Raw genomic sequence first — 23370 nt, forward strand, 5'->3', positions numbered from 1 at the left:
ATGTCACATTATAATATTGTCTTCTAAGTTCGCTTCTCTAAGACATTTTGTCTCATATAAAAAGAAACAGCCTCCGCGGTCTACTAGTTAGAGCGTTAGGCTCACGATCTGGAGGTCCAGTTCGATTCCCGATGGGGACATTGTCGAAATCACTTTGTGAGACTGTCCTTTGTTTGCTAAGGACAATGCAGGGTTGAACCACCTGATTGTCCGAAAAAGTAAGATGATTCCGTGCTTCGGAGGGCACGTTAAGCTGTTGGTCCCGGCTATTAGCCGTAAAACACCTCCAGGTGGAGTATGCTCCATACCCCCTCCGGTTGATAGAGGGGAGGCCTGTGCCCAGCAGCTTGTTATACAAAAAACCGAGAAATAGGCAAATTATGATTTCAAATCTATCTTTCAAACTATAAATGAATGGCCTATTACATTTTCCTTCAATATGCGAGGACACTTTTTTTTTACGTCTACTTATTAGATTAATTCATTCATTCTGAGGTGAATATATTCTTGAATGGATACGATGTCTCAACGCGTAGGCCATACGACCAGCTCATGCATATTCGTCGCGATTGTCTCCTAATGCAATATGATTAAAATAGAACAACGAACATCCGCCATTAAATCTTTACGATTATTAAATGATGTCGAGACGTGTGGGCATCTGCATTTTTGAAAACAAAATCGGTTTTAATCGAGTCGGACGTAGTTACTAAGTAGTATTCCGTGGGCGCGAAGGAATTACCTATTTCTGTTTTATTAAGACTGCATTAAAAGCAATAACAATTATGTCGTTCTGTCCTTATTTGTCCTTTGCGACCGTATCCAATTTGCATGAAACCAAATCAGCTAAAGTAAAGAAAATTCCACTTGATATTAACATTATGAGTTAATGAGCTGAATCATCTCTTTCAGTATTCGTTACGATGTCACTTACATTACACCCCTTGCAAGTTCCTATAGATAGCGATATGAGTGCGTAGGGTGTTAGTGCCACCGTAACGAATATTGACAAGGATGATTCATACCATGATTCTGAGTTGATATCAAGTGGAATTCCTTTCGGAAAATTCGTGAAAATTTTAGTGCAGTACTATTAATTATTTTCAGTTTCATACTTTTGCGACAGAAAGTTCCATTTTATATCAATTCAGAATCATAGCCTGAATCATCCCTTATAGTTTTTGTAACGATGTCAGTAAAGGTATAAAGGTAAAGGTCAATTTGCGGCCAAGTAATTATTAGAAAAGTATCGATTTTACGAGCAAAACTTTACTTTAGTACCATGAAAATGCTCAGCTCGATAAGAAGCTACAAAATGTTAATGTTATTGAAGAGAGCCGTAAAGTGCCGCTTCGCTGCGGATGTTTTCTTATAAATATTGAATAAGAATTATTAAGATACGTTCTTCTCCTTCACTTGGAAAGTAAATGGTAAACACAAAATAAATTTAAAAAAAATGAAAAAAAAAAACACATAATTATTTCAGAAATAAATTGAATAACAAGATTTTCGCCAAATGACATGCTAATTAAAGATTTTTTATTCACCTATTGCTCTATGTTATTAGTAATTTCGTAGAAACCTTTAGAAAACGTTCATGTTTATATAATGACTTAACGTAAAATAAGTTCACGACTATATCCCAATTGGGGTAGTCAGAGCTACATCCATCGGTAGATGAAACAAGTACCCTCACCTCACCGAGCTTTCTGTTAGACCAACGTGATTGGTAGTGAGGCGTATCGCCGTCTATAATGGTCGAGCTAACTGTGTTAGTGATAACTGTACTACAACAACTTTAAAACACCTTGTGTGTCTCTAATCCTAGTTTAGCATCCTTTAATGGTAATTAAGTAGGTATACTTATGTTAATTGCATATGAAAGAGGAAAACATATCACTACAATCGTGAACAAATGCGACAGTGGATTTTATTGTTTCGTTTTATTGCATTTAAAATAGGTTATATTGTTATTTTATGATGTTTTTAATGTGGTGTTAATAAAAAAAAAACATAGATATAGTGGAATTTTAACAAAAGATCAGAGGTGACCACTAATAGCGTAGTAAAACTGTGATGTAAAACCTCGAGCGTTATTTGCATTAAGTGAGTTCTAGCACTTAAAACGTGTCTGCTGCTAATGGACGCGATTGCATGCATATGGGGTTTTAATTTTCATCACATTGAAGTTTTCAGTTTACTTAATACATTATAATATAGGCAATATATAGGTTTAATTTATTGTCTGCCGGAATGCGGATCTCGATGTATAAATTTGAAAAAAATTCAAAAAAAATCTCGACGTAAAAAGTTGAAAATATATTGTTTGGTATCTCAGCAGATTAGAGGTACCCGATAAATACATTTTCGGAGGTACGTGACCTAACCTGTATTGGGCTGGTTTTCATTGCGCGGGTTGGTGGTCAGACAGTCAGTCGCTTCTGTTAAAACCGGTCCTCTCAAATCTTCAGGTTAGGTAAGCGGACCCTGTGAAAAAACGGGACAATGCTAGGGAGATGATGATCGCAGATTAGAGGTTAAAACTTACGTAGTCAAAGGTAATGCAGGATCAGACGCCACGCTCAACTTTAGTTCATTTATAATCTAAGGCCCAGGTTTTCAGACAATAGACAATAGTGGTTTTCGGATTTTAAAAAGCATAAAATAAAAGAAAAAAAAGTTAAAATTAAATTTTTACGACCAAAGAGGAGAATAAAAAAGTGTTTTCCTCTTTCATTTAAAACTCCATTTAATGAATATAACGTGATAATATGGCTGTTATGTTTTTACTAAAGTATGGTTTAGACTTAAAATATAGAAATGATTAATATATGTAGGTACCTATACACAAGTTTTTCTTAAGTCATAAAACGTATGTAAGTAGTTGAAAATGAAAAAAATCCTATATTTTATGTGGAAGCGTATGAAATAATCAATCACCCCCGCACAATATTTTGAATTAAAATACAGGGTATGTTCAGAGAATCCTTCTTCTTTCATTAACCTCAAAAGCATTGCATATCGTCGGTCTATCGCACTTAAGCAGTTTTATGTATTGCGAAAATGCAATGCGGCAGTTAGCCTCGCCTAGAAGCCTATCCTCTTACCTAGATTCTATTGCATTGCATTCCACACATGAAAACAGCATTAGCCTAATGAAACTGCCTGTATTATACATTTCGTTTCATGTTTATAGGATTTTTAACAAGGATATTTTCAATAATGATAATTGTAATGCAATAGCGCGATAGATTTTGCATATTTCGCGGAAGGAACGAAGTGTATTTACTTACCTACATTTTAGTACTTATACTTAATTTTTCCGCCACAATCATTGTAGCCACAAGAACGTTTAGTAGTTGTCCTATTTTTTTGTTAATGGCTATCGCGTTTGACCATAATCTCACCTGATGCTAAGTTACGATGTGGTCTAGGGTGGATCACGCTTACCTAGCAAATGCCTACACAGACGAGACAAGAACAGACGACGGCAGACAGTTCCAGTCCTTTGCTGTTCGCACGAAAAAGGGACAGGCAAAAGGTTTATTTAAAGCACACCACAGCGCCAATAAATCTACGCCAAAAAATGAGACTGTATTTATTTCTAGACATTAAGTCGAAATAAAATACATTAACGCTTTCAAGGCTTTTATTTATTCAACGTTTAGGACATTTAGTTGAGCATTAGCGCCTATCCGAAAGACTGATTTCAGTCTAAGCAATAGCCCGTTTAGCAGCAATTTATGGCGGTTCCTTGGCATTTGCTTGGAAACTGTATAAATGCCGACTCATGACTTTACAGCTCGCGTGCAAGTCTAAATCCAGACATTTCAGCGTCTTATCTGCATTTTATAAAGTAAGATTCTTTCTGCTTTTCGAGGACTTTCTACTCGCTACCAGTTTGCTTGCTAAATAGTCTCATTTCAACCGAGTATAACGTAATCTGACATCAGTACTCTGAGCTCGTCTCTGAATGTTTCAGATTAGAAAACCTAGTCCTTTATTTAAGATACTTACCTTGAAATGAGATTACCTTTTCGCTAAGGCGTGGATGGTCTGATAGCACAGATACCGTCGAGTTTAATCTTTGTTAAAACATGAAAGTTTCATATTTTTTGACACTGCATCTTATTACCTAATTTAAATTCGCATAAGATACAGTGTCCCTATAAGAGTAGGCAAACTGCCACTCTTCAGAAGAAAACTTTACCTTAAACACTTTTAGGTTGCATATTGTAAAGAATAATAATTAAGATAATATACGTTTTTCCTTACTCAACGGATATTTCTGAGTTTTTCTTTACTTCTCTGCCTATTCATAGATTGTTTCGTTAACGGTTCCAGAAGTAATACTTAAGCAGAAAAGGGTATATAGATCGGACTCCAGAAAGTGAAAAGATTCGTAGATTTCGTAGTGCTCAAGTGTGTGCGCAAACACAGGAGAATTCTCTCACCCTAACCTCGCTGTTCCCATTGGAACATAAAGACATTACAACCAAAGAGAGGTTCGGATACAGTATTTGGCCGATGGTAACTAAGCCCTCTACCATCGGCCTTTCATCATACCTTGCTGTCTCGCTGTGTCCACCAAAACCGGTTGCATATTAAAAGGGTAATAAGTAGAGTAACGCGATTTATACTTCTGCACGCTTCTCTAATTCAACAAACAACACGTAGGTGCACAAATTTTCATGTGCCCAGTAAATATTTATGCGCGGGGAGACTACACAACGAGTGCATGCAACTTGACGCCAAATTCCTGCCGGGTTTAATGTTAGCAAAGCGCGCCATAATTGTGAATAGGCGGCGGCAGAACGCACTGCGCCCTAAATAGGCGCAAATTGCAATGTGGCTGTCGCATGCATGGTGGGACTACATTTATAACGAGCTAGATTATGCGCACACTCAATATTACATACGTTCTTACATAACATGGATGTACTCAATCCCTTTTCGGGTTGGATAAAGCCATAAGATGACAAGAATTTGCAGTTACTTTTGGGCATAATGGAATCGTACGACGGATTACTAGCTCATCGTTAATAAATAACTTATCATGTAAGATAGATACATATATATCTACACAGTAGATTTTTAGAGGTATAAAATCCTCCGCTTGTAAAAAACAAAAATACATCCATGACATCATCGTGTACATTGAAAATAAATATTTCAAGGATCTTTGTTCAGAAACCTTAATACTTAATAAGTACCTCTTTTTAACAATAATTTGCAACCCACGTCACAACTTCATACATTAACTTTACTGAGATGACATTCCAAGTCCGTTCGCGCATGGAAGACATTATTGAAAAACTTCCAACTTGTGATATTGCTATGCTTCCCAAAGGAACGATTTGACTGTTCAACGAAAATAACAAATTCGCGTAAATAATAAGTTTTGACATCAAAGGAAAAAGAATTGGCATTCAAACAACATAACATGTATACCAGCCTCTGGCTTATCCAAATATAGCTAGCCCGTAAAAGTGCCTATTTTTCGATGAATAAAATGTAAAGGTTGTGAAGGCGTTAGACTTACGATCTGTGGGTCCGTATTCGATTACCGATGTGGACATTTTTGAAATCACATTTTGAAACTGTCTTTTCCTTTCTAATTGTTCGAAAAAATAAGATGATTCAGAAGTTAATCTTGGGCTTCTAGACAAACGCCTGCACCAACACGCACTGGAGCAGCATGGTGGTGGAGTATGCTCCGCTAGCATTGTGATCAAATATAGGTCCTCTCCACTCTTCCACCCGAAAAATGGTTTACAATATAAACAAACAATACTGAGCAACTTCTTTATAAGTTTCGATCTTATCAAGCGCAATCAAATTATGACTTGCAATATAAGTAAGTAATGTGAGGTTGTTTCTACCTACAGTTTACATGCCTCGAATCATTTCATGTTCTCCACATAATACATGTATAAGGTATGCAAGATATCTGTTTTAAGCAGTTCGGTTGGTGGCGATATTAGCATTTGGGGATAACGCTATACGCCTCGGGTGAAACCTTCGGAAATCCTTTATAAGTAGGGGAAAACGAATGAATACAAATGTTATCTACTTTACGGATTTTAGTAAGGTAAAGGTAGAATCTGGTGACTGGATTTACATACTTAGTTATCTATTCAGAAACAAATAGACCAGATCTTTAGAAAGCCGAGTTTAGAAGGTAAGTGTTAGGCGCGTTTAGAAGCACTAGTTACTGAGTGAACTGACGATAGTGCAAAACATGCAGAACGGAAGGATTCATCCTATGCACAAATAGTACATAGTTACCTACACCTTGAATCTTAGTGATCTTTTCTCTCTACTCAAGTTATTATAAAGACTATTAACTACGTATGTAGGTAGCATGAATTGAATACCTTCTCGAGGACAGTTACATATTATAAAACAAAAATAAAACCAGGAACAGGCACCGAAATCCCTAAAATAAACAAGAAGAACCTTTGAATAATAGCCCAGCTGCTCATAACGCGAATGCCGAATGCAGACAACATGCTAATACCGCAATAACTTGACAGCGCCATCTGCCGGCCGCGTTAAGCTGCGAGACAAGAATAATGGCCGTACGGGAAATGGAGACGGCAAACATTCATTATTTTGCTTATGTGGCTCATCACCTATCACGTTGGTCTAACAAAAAGCTCGGTGACGTGTGGGTACTTAGTTCATCTAGCGATGGATGTACCTCTGACTACCCTTATTGGGATATAGTCGTGAACTTATGTTATTTTATGCCTATATAGTAAATAGAGTACTATATTACATAATACAATTTCGTCATGTAGGTAGGTATTTGCTGGTTTGCAGTCTAGTGTTGATCATTGATATACGTACTAATCGGGGACTAAGTAGGTATGCTATAAATGTTGTCATTTGAAATAATGTGATGCGTTAACATAAGTCGAGTCAAAAAACCTAACCTAATAAACAAATGTTATTATAATTCGAAGGAATATTTTAAACATAAAAATAATAAAATTTTCTAATAAGTATGATTTTCAATAAGTAATCTTCTTTTGTACCATTTCTCTCTTTTTTAATATTTGTACTCCTGCAGGCCGAACACATCACAAAATTGTTATGTAATTTATTTTACGACTTTTTTGTATTTTATATGTTCTCGCAAATAAATTGATTTAATTTTGATAAATTTAAAAATCATATGAAGTGGAAAGATCCAATTTTTTCCATCTGTTACGTCACCACGCCACCTTTAATTTGGAAAATGTTACTTACCCTCATTAAGTATGTAAACGTCTTCATAATTAAGGATACTTTTTGAAAATCTTATTTTATTTTCGTGTTTACCTACTCTTCATTCAGATTTTTCAGGAGTAATCAGATACGAAGCGGGCATCCATCCCCTAGTTATACATGCTTTCGCTACCTTAACATTGTTGGTAACTTGCTTGCAACGGAGAACAAACTTGCGAATTTATCGTTACTGATTGCATAACACAAACCTTTAAACCCAGAATACTAAATCAAGCGACACTAAGTTAGAGATTAGTCAGTCGTAAGGCGCGGTAAGTTAGATTTGATAAGTTGCAACACTAAGTAGACAGGTTATTTCATAAAGCTTGTCGCAAAAAAACATAAAAGATAATATACATATTTATTCTCGACATAGATACGAGTATGCACTACTTTTTAAACCTTAACAGTGCGCCCCCATTAAGTCTTTATAAATAATATTTAGGCATTATATCGACCATACACATTCTTCAACTTAAACACATTCAAAACAGCAAAAAAGAAATAATGAGGCTCCAACAATTACGTACAAAACAAAGCAGGCTATCAAATAACGCGCTCGCAGCACGCTTTCTTGCCTTGAAATCCGACACGCATCGGACAACGCGTGTCAACGCGTGCAAGCTGGAAAAATATATAATAAAATAACATGCTTATTTTATTTATTTCTCTTGCAATATTATGTTCATCTCATTATCTCAGTTGGTATGCGTGCATGTTGTGCTGTGTTGACGTAAATAGTTTAGTTTTGATTCCTGACTAAATAACCAAGCTTAGATAATAATATAAACTTTACAAATGTAAGTAGGTATTTCTTTTGTATTTGTGCGCGTTGAGTTATGAAATAAATGAAAGAAAGTTAGCATAAATTATTGAGAGAAAGTAACTACGGGAGATGTCAATGTCCAAGTAGACAAAGTAGAAAACTGGTTCACAACACTTTAACAAAATGGAACAACAAAATGGGTTCAACATCTTATTACTTACGTATACTTAGTATTCTTAGGTTTCAGAGTGCCTTTCCTGACTTAGTTGAATATCTGCATCAGTTATTACCAAGCGGTGTGACAAGTAAGTGTAGAATTAAATTGGATTGCGCTCTTTTTTTTAAAAAATGCGGATTTGAGTACTAACGTTGCACTATTCAATAGGTAGGTAGGTAATAGTGCAACGCTAGTACTCAAATTAAATAAAGATATCAGGTGGACTCCTCTCGTCTCTTTTTCAAGCCTAGAGGTTATGTAATCAACTTCAAATGTATCACAAAAGCGGGGTATTTCCGCCAAAAATATTCGGATAGAACGTTAAAGTTACGATTGTGAGTGCGTCTTTAATATTCGTCCGGAACATATAAATCGTAGTGAATATAAAATAAGAACGCGCACTTATTGAGGGACGCAAATACCAAGGAAGTAGGTACTTCTACCCGACCGTGCTGTAATAAAGTGTTGGTATGAATTTTATACGAGGATTGCCGGAGATTATGCTAATATAAAGTTGGCGAACAAGGCCTTGAGACGTTCAATAATTTTAAGAGTTGACAGCAATCTGCTTTATGCGACAACTTGCGGATACTTAGCCAGACAAATAAGAGCAAGAACTCAGTTGTTTTTACTCATTCAACTTATTCGTTGAACTTATATATTTAGCTGGTTTTTATTTGTTTTAAAAAAAATGTATTTTATAATATCGCATAATAGACTTAATTTTAATATAAAGTGGATTTTAAAACAAAACGGCTACTAATAAACCTATTTCTAGCCATGTAATTTTTTTGCACCCTGCTGTTAATAGAACAGACTATAAAATAAAACAAGACTATAGTTACCAACAACTTAATATACCACCGTTAAATCGAACCAATTTAAATGGTAATCGTTCTTAAAATTAAATAGGGAACTTGTTTGGATATAAAAGCTAACGGAAAACAAGTGATAAATCGAATAGTTAAAATAATTTTACGATGGCAATTATGTTTATCTCGGGAGCCCATCCGCCCACTCTCGCCACCTCAGACATATACAAATAAAATATTAAAACTTGTCTAGGTAGTCCAAATACGGCATTCTGGACTATATATCGTTACTAATTAGACTGCTAAAGCATGTATAACATGACAGTATCGTGTTACAAGTTCTACGAAATCCAATCACGATAGACGATAGTGATCTTTACGACTAATTATTAAATAAATACCTGCTTTTAACTTTTTTGCGTACTTAAGTGGCAATACTGACACGTTATTGTGTGTAATTTACGACGTGAGAGAGAAGAGAAGAATAATTTATGAGGGAAGTAAAAGGCGATATCTCCTAATATGTTATCCTGCTCGTATTTTACGGAGTTCGCTTTTAATATTTTACAAGACCAGAGGTGAAATGGTTTCGTCGCGTTTGCTCAGGTGATCCGTCTTACGAGGCAAATGACGAACCTGTGTACCTACTCTTTCTGAAAATTGATGACGCACTAGGAGAAATGGAAATATTAAATTGAAGTTATTTTGAATCAGGTTCATCTTTAAATAAGACGGAATATTACGTGTTCTTACTTAATTTATAACGTTATAATAGTAATAGTGACTAATCAGATACATTAATACTATTTGGTGCCTAATACTCGACTCAAATGGTTTCTCTTGCAAAATTTTGTTCGTTATATCTTGTAATGCCGTATTAGTTTCAGCCTGCGGATTAGTTACGGGGGACCCGTTTTATAGTTTTTTTTTGTGTGGTAATGGAGGATTTAAAAACAGTTCAAATACCTATTTATACTTATTTTACTTCTGTATTACATATTGGTTTTATGAGAAATAAATTCTAGTAAGCCTACTTCTCCACTTTTATTCCATTTACTTACTTCAATCTTCTCTCTTTAAATATCAAAAAACATTACAATATAAAGTAATAACGTGTTATAAAAAGCTGCAAACAACTCCGTCACCCCATGCGCTATTGTCTAGATAAATATTAAAAAATCTTACCCTCCCCCGAGTCTAGCAGCCACCCACCTAGCTTCTACACTAGTACATCTGACAACAACTGGGCCGAAACTAGGATCGTTTTCGAGAGTTATTATGGATTACATTAATATGTTTGCTCTTCTTGTAAACATACTATTTTTTTTTGGACATTACTTATTGCAGATTTGCCGCAGATGGCATTGACTTGGCCGAATAAATGGGGAGCGCTGAAGGCTCTCACCCGGTATAAACATACTACAAAACACACTTTCTATATACTAATTAATATTTTGCCTCAACATTTTGTATCATAACAACTTATTGAAATAGTTTTACTAGGACGAAATTCTAGGATGGAATTCTATAGTCTCTGCTTACCCCGATGGGAAATAGGCGTGAGTTCATGTAAGGTCACGAGTACTAATATGTTACACTTTGAAACCATGTCACATTAACTTTTTTGACAAATCAAACCGTAAGTCTTATTAAATGTCAAATAGGATAGTGCGACAGGGTTCTAATGTGGGTACATAATATTGCTCATGACTGTACGTATGTGTGTACTAAGACGAAAATACATCAAAATCCACTGCCGTTGCGTATATTGACTAACGGGAGCTATGACTATTTGCAGTCCTGTTTACCGTATAAATAAAATGTACATATTTTCCTGAAATAAACAACGTTAGATTTCAAATTATTATTCTTATTGCACGGTTATTTTTGTGGGTTTTTCCTTATTTTCTTTTTTTTCGAGAAAACTTGTGACATTCCCGATCACGCTGGTTGCATACCTGGACATCAATGGAACAAAGAAACCGTGGCAAGCACAGTATCTGCCTAGCCCGGCTATCGATCCAGGCCTGCCGTTGAACTCGCTATTGACTGCTCCATCGTAACCTACTGTTTTACATCTATTCTATTCACTCCCGTTTGAAACGTACAAAGTAACGTTTATAGTCTCTGTGAAGTGTTCATATGAAGAGATGTAGTTTCAACTATGGTTCAGAATCATTATTCATGCTTATTCATCCCCCAGGCATTATCCTGTTTTCCCTAGGGTCCGCTTACCTAACCTGATGATTTGACAATTCCAGTTTTTTTTTTACAGAAGCGACTGCTTGTCTGACCTTCCAACCCGCGAAGGGAAAACCAGCCCAATACAGGTTAGGTTAGGTTATATAATACCTCCAAAAATGCATTTCTCGGGAATGTGGGTGTGGGTGGCAATGAATTAGCAGTGGCTTATTATTTCAGGGATATTTTTCATTTTCATTACTTTTTAGACAAAGGGAGGACATGGTACACATTTGATACTTTGGTAGAACCTCCTCTAGAACTTACTGTATCCAAGACAATTGACAAACAAATATAAAAACACCGTGAAGCTTGAAAATTGTTCTACCAAGCAATGCGTTATCGATTGTCGACATTGAGACGCTTGCAAGCGTCGGAAACTTGGCGAGGCCCCAACCCCGGTCTAAACAAGACCCAAAAGTAAATCGTGCTACTAATATGTATTGACTGAGAATGAAATCAGGGGCGCTTTTTATTACAAAAAAATATAAGTTTAAAAACCCGACTACGGAAAAAACGCGCGAATTTGTCCTCAGAGTTTGATTACCACGACATACGATCACGGCATATCACTATTTGGAAGAATTTCGGAGAAATATACCTATTTTAACCGACTTCAAAAAGGAAGAGGTTCTCAATTCGTGATTTTTCCGTAGTCGGGTTTTAGTTTTTAAGCTTATATTTTATGTAAATTATTTTGGGGTCTTATTTATTAAGATAACGAGCTTCCGATATATGTTTATGCAAGATTTGGAGCAAAACCTATTGGGAACATGCTTAGACAGTCATATTATCAATTCGATGTAAAAAAAACCAGCAATTAAAAGCTATATATACATATTTTAAAAGTGCATATTAAGCCCTTTCATTTGATACCACTGATCCCAGCACAATACCATCCGAAAAAACTTTTTTCCTCAGTTAATGTCCTCTAGAGGGCGCCACATTGAATTAAGCGTGACGACACATTATAGCCTTTATTCACTGGACAATCAAGATGCTTCTAGTGACACCTCTTTTGTTATATTCTGAAAAGTGGTTTAGGCATATGACCCTATGGCTTCGCAGCAGTCGGGTAATAGCTTGCGTTTGACTACAATCTAAAGTGGTGTACCCGCTTACCTAGCAAGTGCATATTCACTCTAGCTCTAAAGCTACTCCTTGACACGGTTGAGTTCTTTAGATACTGAATATATGTATAACTTTCGTCAATAATTCGTAGAATGAAATATTACAATATTACCAACATCGATCGCTACGTGCTACGCGCTACGGGCTACGCTGCTACGCCATTATTTATGTATTGTAAGACAATCAGTGTCACGCGGACATACAACATCTAATAATGGCTGTTGAATAATAATGACTTTATTGTATACAATTACTTGTCACGTATACAATTATATTTGAAATTGGTAACTGAGTCCTAAATATAGGTAAGTTATATTTTTACAAAACAATTAAGCTACTTATCCGTTTTAAGTAGGTATCTAAAATATTTTATCGAGCGTCACGTATTAAAAACTCATTTACTCAGAAATTAGAAATCAGAATAATTTATTCAGCCTAATTATCATGGATAAACTTGTTGAAGCTCCATTTATTTTTTTGAATCCATGTCATTTCGCAATGTGTTATGGCTGAGAAGAAATAACTATTAATACTACTATAGATTTTAAATCAATATACTTCATACATTACAAGTTATTTAGTAAGTAGAAGCACACATAGTCTGTTAGTGACATCGTAACGAAAACTTTGACCGTCGCAAAGGTATTTAAAATAACAAAAAAAAAACACTTTATCTTTCATGAATTTCCCGACAGGAAATTCCACTTGATATCAACTCAGAATCATGGCCTGAATCATCACCCTCAGTATTCGTTACTGTGTCACTAAGACCCGTACGTACTTGTACAGGGTTTAAGTGACATCGTAACGAATGCTGAGGGGGGTGATTCAGCTCATTATTCTGAGTTGATATCAACTGAATTGTCAATAGCAAATGTATAGGACTAAAAATAATTAAAAAAAAACAAAAAAAAATTGCGATGGAAAATTCCACATGGTATTAACTCACAATCATGAGATGAAGACGAAGCAGAAGACGAGAAAATTACAATTCGCCTTTTGAATTGCGGCTGTCTTAAAAAGGTTGAGCGTTATAATTCCAAATGAAACGTTATATGCCATTACACCTCCTTAGTGTATTTTCCACTGAATTGAAGTCATCCCCAGAGTACCGTAGCACTTTATCTGTGTAAAGTGGGGGTAATAAAGCCTTTTGTAAATGCTAATGTGCGCACAGGAGCACTGTGTCTTACAGAGGCAACATTAGGCGAGCCAAACAAGAATTTGCTCAGCAATTTTATATCCAAGTTGTATGGTTAGTGGTCACATAAATCCACTGTATGTTACATTGTATTTTATGGGTTTTTTAACTACGTATGTGTAGTTTTTAATGTTATATTTTCTACATTGTTATAAGTTACTATTCTTGAGCATACAGGGTGTTAGTGACATCGTAACGAATACTGAGTTAACATCAAGTAGAATTTTTCTGTCGGTGAGTTCATGAAAATTTTAGTGTTATTTTTTTAAGTTTTTCAGTTTCATATTTTTGCGATGGAATTATATTAATATTTGCATTTATTTCTTTTTATTTTAATTGCAATAAAAAATGTCTTGCGTCCAACTATAATAATAAAAACTTTTAAAGGTTTTAGGCGCTTAGAAGATATTATCAGAATTTATGGATTATCATCACAATCAGTATCTCTGGGGGATCGCTTTTTGAGCTAATTGAAACATTTGTATCACAATATTACAGGTTGATCACCTGAGTGTCCGAAAAGTAAGAAGATCCGTGCTTCGGAAGGCACGTTAAGCCGTTGGTCCCGGTTACTACTTATTAATGTAAGTACATGGTCGTTATATGAGCTATGTTAGGGGCCTTTGGCGGCTCAATAATAACCCTGACACCAGGGTTGATGAAGTTGGTAATCCACCTTACAACCCACATGATAGAAGAAGAAGATCACAATATTTTCCTTCTTAAATAACGAGCCTTATAACAAAGAACGATGAGTAGATAGGTACGTAATAGATAGTTACAACATCATATTTTATATTCCCCTTTAAACAGATAGGTATCATGTTTCTCACATTTATTATACACCTTTTAGCGTATAATAATAGTAATAATCTCTTCCATTCAGGCGTTAACCGCACTGTGGTAACTCATAGAATTTTAATAAGACACGACCTGGCTGGCTTCTGTTTAGAACACATATTTATTACCTCACTATTTTCTATCACATAACTGTATTCTACACCTTATTCTGTTAGGGATTAGAAAATCTCTGCGGCAAAACGGGATGGTTTAAAATTGGCAGATGCGGAGTCCATTTATAGGCAATAGTTGAGGCGTGAGTAGAGAATGGTATAAGAATTGAGGACCTAGGTGAAGCAGCCAAGGTCTTAGATTTTAGATATTGCTGCTTGGGTCAACCTTATTCACCTTTGACTGTTTTCCTTGTATTTGTAATCATAGTGCAGACTTCGGTTATGTCTCGCCTAAAGCTCGTCCATAGAGATAAATATCATGCATACATACAGCAGACATGCAGTGATTGATCTGTTGTAGCAAATTCTGGCAGGCACAAACTTAATTTCTATTTAAACCTAGCTCTATCTCTTCCTTGTACTTAATGTATGTAAAGGACAGCACTAAAAAAAAGTAACTAAGGAAAAAAAACAAAACTAAAATAATAAAAAAAAAACAAAAAAAAGAAGCATAGAATTAAGGAATAGATTTAGGAGCAATAATTAAGTAAACTAACAACTATTGTAAACTAACAAAGGTGCGGACCACTGTGTCTGCAGTCTGTAGTGCAGAGGGGGTTTTAGTGGGCGCGAGTCCCACATAACCCAGGCGTTCGTGCGACTGGGTATGCATAAGACATCTCCCCCTCTATAAAAAAAGGACAGCATTATTTTTTAAATGGTCAAACAAAGTTCAATTTTATTCGCCTAAGACCAATATTAGTGTAATTACTTTAGACAGTGGTTGTACAAGGAATAGTGTCTAATTAAAAATACAAAGCTATAAAGTCTCTTAAGACAGCTCCTTAAGCAACATTTAATTACGTCACACCCAACTCTTCAGTGACGTTACACTCATTCCCGACAATTTGTACAACGCCTTGCAATAACGCCTCTCGTCGCTGCACGATATGATTAATGAATGCGGCTCTTTCATGTAAATAATATATAAACAGTACTTCTTATAGGGCTGGCAGAACCAAAAGTCATCAGGAGACAATTCGCAGTTTTGATACTTAATGTATTATAAATTTATAACTCCTCGACTGACGCACTGCGCAAAATGATTAATTGATGCGGTACTCTGATGCATTCTTTCTTTTTTGCTTCCATATAGAGAACAACGTGAACTAAATTTCAAACGGTGAGAACACAATGCGAAATTGTTAAAAATCTTAAAATCCTAAGGCTGAGATTTCCAGTCACAATAATTAAACACACGATTTTAAAAGGACATTCGCTCCTACGACTTTAAAGGTGATGATGCAATTTACACACCCATAAAACGCTATTCTTTGATGTTAAAGGCAGTGACCGACAGCTAACTTGTTTTATTTTTCTTTATAATAGTAGTTTATGTAAATTTGCATCTTCACGGTCTCCGCCTAATTTGGAATTATTTGCTAATAGCCAAACAATAGCAAAAGCATGTTTTGTATGAGAAAAAACTATACCTACTTATTATTTACTTCGGATTGAATTCAAACTAAGGTGTTAATTAACATGGTACAGTATTGTGTGAAAACACACGTTACACGTCAGATGACATCATACATCCCATACCAAATTATGAAACCGGTGCTGCCAAGTTCACCGCACTGCATTCCGGTTGAGCAGCGGACGGATGTAGTAATTACCTGAAACAAAAAACGACGCTCGGTAAATATAGAGTTCGACTCAATCAGCACACAACGTTACGCTACAACATGTACGACCTGCGCTGCGCGCACGCAAAAAGGCAGACTGTTTGGCGTGCCTCGCAGGGCAAGCCGGCGAATTCTAATTCGGTTGCGTTATATGCGCACACGGCGACGCGCATGCGAAATTAGCACCGCGGCGGCGCGCCCGCGCCCGCCGTCGCCGCCAGCCAATACCCGCGCCGACACATAAAATTATTTCCAGAAGAACACATGTCCACGTACAAAACTCCGCCATAAAATTTACGCATTTACACTCCCACTGATGCACAATTAGCGAACGTTTCGTGCGAAACTTTGTCCGAGGGCTTTAGTGCGCCTGCTGCACTGCCGATATTGACAATACGACGATAAATAACGACGATGCGGCAAACTTCCACAATAAAACACTGTCGGATATTGCGGCCATTTTGTTAAAAACTTAACACGTAGCATCAGTGCACGCCAAAACAAGAATATTGAACAATTGGGAGAGGATCTGCATATAAAGCGTGCACGAGATGGTATCGCTTGTTCACATATTTGCGAGCGGACGTCGAACGTCGCCTGACTCATTTGGCACAAGACGCCGGCGCTTTTTTGAAGATTAAACTTGACGCAAAAAAGTGGACGCAGCGGTACGAAGGCACGCAGATTTGCAAAGGAGCAACAAGAGCGCGGAATGGAGCGGGCGACCGGCCAGGAACGGGTTTGGTCGTGAGAATGCGCGCTAATGTATGCGGCACCGACACAATGCGCCGCCCGCGCCCGCTCGCGACGCCTCCTCCCGCCATTACACATGTCACCGACGTAATTTATCGGGCCCTAATTCCCAAATACCATTTCGTAATTAATTAAGTACTGTAACATGATTCTGTGTTAGCTGTGTGTACAGTCAGTGTGTCGCGGGAAGCTCGGCGGCGTACACAGACGGAGCGGCAGCTGCACACGCGGCCCTCGCGTGTAACAAGAGCTCGGTTCGTTAGAGCCGCAGATTTAAAATAAAACTCTTCGCAAAGGGAACAAAAAGAAAACCCTTCTGCGGTGCGGAGTAGGCGCTTGACCCGAGCGCGGCAACGGCATTACCGCAGTGTGCCGCCTGCGTAAAACAAGCCTTGAAAAACTGCAGTAAGAATTAATTTACCGTATCAGGGATTTTCACTTGCACCATTTTTCAGCGTCACGGCACCGCTGCACCGGCGTTTTATTTCAATTGTCTCTGCGGGTGGATTGCCCTATTTCGAGAGTGCATTCGCGAACAATTTTCGCCCAATCAAATCTGGAGTACTTTCGATTGCTTGTTGAAAACCACTGTTCATATTTAGTGAGCTTCAAAATTTGATTAGGTAGGTAGTTTCCAAGTCATATTTAATCTCTTATTGAAACTGTCGCTATAGTTTCTGGTTGCGTGGGTGACGAGGCTGCTTAATAAGCGGTAATCAGCTGCAATCAGATTAAAGGCCGTCCAACAGGCGGCTGATGAGTTAAATTAGTAGTGATTGCGGATCAGGTTGCGGCGGCGGTCTGCGGGGCGGGGGGCGGGAAGGGTCAATAGAGTGGCGCAAGTTTCTACTCCGCTGTCACTACTCCAGACAAATTGGCGACGTCCCTGTGATGTATCCTGATCATCCTGTTGCATTGAGAATAAACAATTATCGATCTTTAAATGATGTAAGTTTGGCAAGTAAAAAGGACTTAGGTATTTAAAAACGCCTCATTAAATGAATCAAAAAATTGCCTCTTTGTATGAATATCATAATTATGATATAATAACATTACATATAAGTATATATTACTTATATTGTACAAACTAATAAAAAAGTGAGTTATAATCGTTCTAAAAAGAAGTTATACAATATATCACCGAGTGATATTGCATTTCAACAAGCCATTAGGTCAAGTTTTCTACAACTGACATACCAATAACATATTGATGTTTATCGAGGGAAACAAATGAATAGAGAGCACGAAACACGCATAACCCTTCATCGTAAAAAACAACAAAGGGAAACAAGAAACGAAAAGGAAAAAGCAAAGACAAACGACTTTCGTAAAAAAGCATTCCAATTTCGCACAGAACATATTTCGTATTTTTAACGAGAAGTTATCACTAATCAGTCGATATAGTCGTTTGATTTGTAAATTGATCGAAACCACAACTTTGGAAAGGTTTTACTAAAACGAGGGACTTCAATCCAACTTTTTTCGTACATACCGCGAGAGTTCCTTACAAAGTACGTGACAGTTACTAGGTACATTGCTGAATCCCGATTCAACAACGTGATTCTATAGGGATAGATTAAAAGGGATCAAAATCTCAGAAGTGTATGGTATACATAAACCCACTTCTCGCCAGGCATGTTTAGGTCCTAATTACGTAATAGGGGGCCAGCCTATTACCATTAACCGGACACAAATCCTGGAAACCACACGATACTCGTATCAATTTATCTATGATCCAAACATGAATTCAAACTCATAAGAGTCCGACCTGGGATTCGAACCCAATATAAGTCACGTGTTCATCGAACAGGGCTATTACGCATTTGGATAATGAACAAACATTGGAAAATAAAATTTAAAAGTCCATAAGTCAATTCTACATGACTCAGTCGTAATAATAATGTACAAACACAACCTGAAATAGGTAATTATTAAACCTTATCATTCGATGAATGTAGAAACTCCGAAACACTGCCATAATTACATTTCAATATAGGACTGATAACATCAAGGGTATTGAAGGTAAATGTGCCTGAAAACACGATATTTAGGTGGAATTCAATCTGAGCGGGGCCATTCTAACTGATCCGCTGGCTAGAATTATTTACCCGCGTGCCGGTCTAATTAAAAACAAACCGAAGCCTCCATAGAGCTGTGAATATGATCTACACTACACTGAAAATATAATGCGTGATTTTTGCCGGAAACATCTAGTTTACGAAACACGATAGTTATTATATCCAGGTGTATGTTTTGGCTATGGTCCATAATTGAAATTGCAAGTTTACTCGACAAACTCCGTGCTTGCATGCGTGTTACTTCACTGCGTGCTTAGCAAACCATAATCTTTTACACAGTGAAAAATTGTGTAAGTAAATTCAATTCTATATGAAAATTTGTGTAAGTAAATAAAACACATACCCCTCCTGACGCCACCCCGCCTTTATCACGTTCAGTAAAGAAAACCCATTCACAGGTATACACAATTATACACTAAGGTACCCAAGGCCAGAGTTGTAGAAGTAAAGTGTCTAATTTATCCCAGAATAATCCACTAGAAATCACCCAACCCTACACACCAGTGATCTTAAACAGCGCTTTGCCATTCGTACCTACTCCCGGACTACTCATGTTTCCTAAATCCCGAAATCTGATTGAAACCCCCAATTGAGCTTACTCGGCCCTCGTTACATTGAATCAGGAAACTGATGGTTACCTACTATTCAATGATGCACATGTAATTTGCTTTAACAGGGAATTGGTAATAGATTGTCAAACTAAAATATATTTAATTGCCAAATCATAATACAATAGATGATTCTAGTGGAAAGGAAGGAAAAGACAACCTTATAGAGTCCTTCTTAGGTAAAACATTCAGTAACTACAAAAGGGTCGGTTTCAATTCTGATATTTCACCCAACTGCTACGTTCAAATACAATTATTAAATTCTGGCTACATCTTCTTGTTGCTCTGTTGACAATATTGCTGAGATTTTACTGCGATAATGAATCCCGCGTACCTTATCGTATTTACAATATCAACTAAGATCAGCGTAGAATATCAAATTTTACTCCCGAAACGAAATACCGAGAATCCATCAGCTCTACAGCCAGGCTAGATTTGCCAATAATGCGGACTGCGGAACCTGGAAACCACATTTTCGACACTGCCGATCCAATTACTCCGGTAAATTAAATTATTCACCGAATAAACCGAATTGTTGATTTATTCATACACATTCTTGTCATAATTCAACGTATTTAATAACTTAATATCTGGATTATTTATATTACGCACGCTACCAATTAAATGACAATTTGAATTTCCGATAGACTATTATGGAACCGTTTTTGCTGTATAATTTTACATATTTATAGCTGCTTTTATCTCCACAGGGCGACATTGCGTTGTGTATTCTTATAGGCTTGGTTCTGAGCCAGTACTTAGAAGTCTTGTAAGTATTCAAATATGTCTTGTATTCAAGCCTATTAATTTAAGTACTGAGATCTCTAGTTTATTAAAGGAAGCCGTGCCCAGCAGTGGGTCATGTTGGCTATTTATGTTATTCTAGTTTTTGTAATTTAATTCTTATTCACAGTACATTATCACAGCTTGACTGAGAAAGGTAATAAAAGAAGAAACTAAAATGTTTATTTGTATGTCGGAACAATCCACTAGAGACCAGCCTCCTAGCATCAATTGTAAAATTCGCAAAACAAAATAAAGTCTGACTAATTAAATTACTATAAATTAGCAAAACTTACAACTGCGAGATAGTTTATAACTGTAGTTTGCTCTAGATAAAACCTGAAAGGTATGCTGCTCGCAATAGATTCTCCAAGACACCTCCTGATATTACGAGGTGGAAAACTGGAAACTTGTAATTAAAGGAAACTTACTTAGCAACGAGCTAGCTTGAAATCTAGCCACCGGCTTCAAGGTAATGAACTGTATTGCCAATAGTGTTAAGTACTAGAATTATTTCTAGTTAAGATACTTAAACGTGGGTAGGCTATGTTTGTTTTATTTCTAAAGATTTTGGTAAACTTTGACTTTAGGTTCTTAAGTGATTCAATCCCAGGTTGTGAGAAGCTGCATTAGTTTTAGGCGGATGAGACGTTCGTTATGTAAAGAATGTCGATTCAAAGTGTAACTATGTAACCTACTGAATAAAGATATTTTTGAATTTGAATTTGAACTACGAACGCTATAAAGCTTGTGGCAACCACAGTAGTCAAAGTAAACACGCAAGACATTTTTTGTTTTGTTTTTTAATTTAAGACAATAGGCCTAAGGGCATCGCCTGAAAAGGTAATATTTTTTAAGAATGTCAATCAACCCTATTGTGCCGATGGCGATAAGCGCTGAAAGAGGATAAATGTTGACCACACCGGCTGGTTCTGACGATACCACAACTGACGATATCTTAAGCTCAGAACCATTTCAGGAATCACAAGCCCAACCACATACAGACAGTGTCGAAATTTTTGCGATTTTTCAATCAATAACTTTGGCTCGTGCTTATCTCTACTCTATAGAGTAGAATCATGAAAACTACCATTATATCCTTTCGCAATCCCTGATATGAAAGTCAAGTAAAATTGAGCTCCATTGAAGTAAGATTATATAAGGTGGGAGCCATTGAGGTGGAAACCGTCGGAGCAGTAATCAGCTTAGCTCCAGCACTCGGCACCGGCACTCAGACTGGAGATTTATTATGTAGCGAGCATTTGAATTAAAACTCTCATTCTCAAGGGTTAATTTAGAAATTCGCTTAATTTAATTTCCTCTTTTACCCAGGACTGTACTTACTTATACTTTCTTTATTATTTTTTTGTTTTGTAAAAAGCAAAGCAAATACTTACTTAATAGACAAACACATCTGCTTTTAATCAACGGAACAGCATACAGTAGGTAGTACTGCACATTATTTCAAACTTCTACATCACATAGTCTGTTAATTAACGTTTCATTTCATAAAGTGGTAATTTATGGAAAACTCATTCTGCAAATTGAATTTATGTAGCTAAATTATATTAACACTCTCATTTCCCTTTACAAACTAAACTAATTTATAATAGGAATTTGTAACGAGATGTCTTTTGGTATTACACCCCGGAAATTCCCGCCAGCTCCAATTTAGCTTGCACTTACTTTGACCATTACCTACCGTACGTTCGACACGATTCACTATTATAACACACTACAATAATCCGTATACCTAGTACACTTACCGCTGCAAGTCACAAGAGGAATTGCGGCCGATATTGGCCCCTATCGCAGTCTTAAAATGGGCATATACAGTGTTAGTGTGATGGTAACAAATACTCAGGGGGATGATTCAGCTCCTGATTCTGAGTTAATATCAAGTGGAATTTTCCGTCGCAAAATCCACGTTTATTTTTTGTTTTTGTTAATAATTTTGAATTCTTTAGTTTTGCGATGGAAAATTCCACTTGATATTAATTCAGAATACTGAGCTGAATCAACCCCCTCAGTATTCGTTACGATGTCTCTTATGCTCCGTACAAGTATGTACAGGTAGCCATACACACTTGTATGACGGAAAATTCCCCTTGATATCAACTCAGAATCATGGTCTGAATCATCCCTCAAAGTTTTCGTTACGATGTCGATAATACCCTGTATATAAAAAAATATACGACTACGGTTATCACTCAACCGCCTATTTATAGATAGCACGATTTTTCCATGTTATTAGGAGCAAATAAGGAACTGAACGCTTCTTAATCCAGCAGAGAAGCACCCGTACCTGAAATCTAATCAAAATCAAACTATGATCCAAGAGTAGTTCAAATACACCAAGAAAGAAGGATATTGGCCTTCCGCCAACACTTCAACGGCGAAAGACCCCTCCTCAATAACGGGATTTACTTAAAGCTCTGTACTTATTTCGAGAGATGTCTTTATTTATGCTGGAAATTCGATCTCTATCGAAATGGAATATTTGGTTGAATGAACTACCTAGTAGTAAATATGAAACTGGAAGTAAAATGTTTAATAAAACTCATGTGATATAATGTTTAGTCTACCTTTACTTGTTAAGTGTACTTACTAGGGATGTGCCTACAATATACCCCGTAGATATAACTATACCTACTCATATAGAAGAATATATATATATATATTTATATTATTTCGCAGGTTTGCACTCTCATACAAATAAACACAAAATCTACACAGTACATTTTAATTCTACATCCAACAGAAAATGCTCGTGAAAGGAATAATATACCCTCCTCCATCAGTGGGCGAAGTAAAGTGATATCTCATCCACACAACGCTTTACCGGCGATACAGCGACAAGCGGTAGACTT

At 36.7% G+C, this 23370-nt stretch overlaps 1 protein-coding gene across 2 annotated transcripts in view; it reads right to left on the reverse strand.

Moving 5' to 3' along the window:
• The window catches only part of LOC126381910 (division abnormally delayed protein), a 138508-nt gene that overhangs the window by 54527 nt on the left and 60611 nt on the right, over window positions 1-23370 (reverse strand). The window contains exon 2 of one of the 2 annotated variants that reach the window (XM_050031477.1): window positions 2388-2441. The exons of the other annotated variant lie outside the window; for it this stretch is intronic. Within the exon in view, the coding sequence (XP_049887434.1) occupies window positions 2388-2441 (54 nt within the window). The remainder of the gene's footprint in view (window positions 1-2387; window positions 2442-23370) is intronic. 2 annotated transcript variants of the gene reach the window in all.

This window comes from Pectinophora gossypiella, chromosome 3 (genome assembly GCF_024362695.1).
Source record: "Pectinophora gossypiella chromosome 3, ilPecGoss1.1, whole genome shotgun sequence".
Lineage (NCBI taxonomy): Eukaryota > Metazoa > Arthropoda > Insecta > Lepidoptera > Gelechiidae > Pectinophora > Pectinophora gossypiella.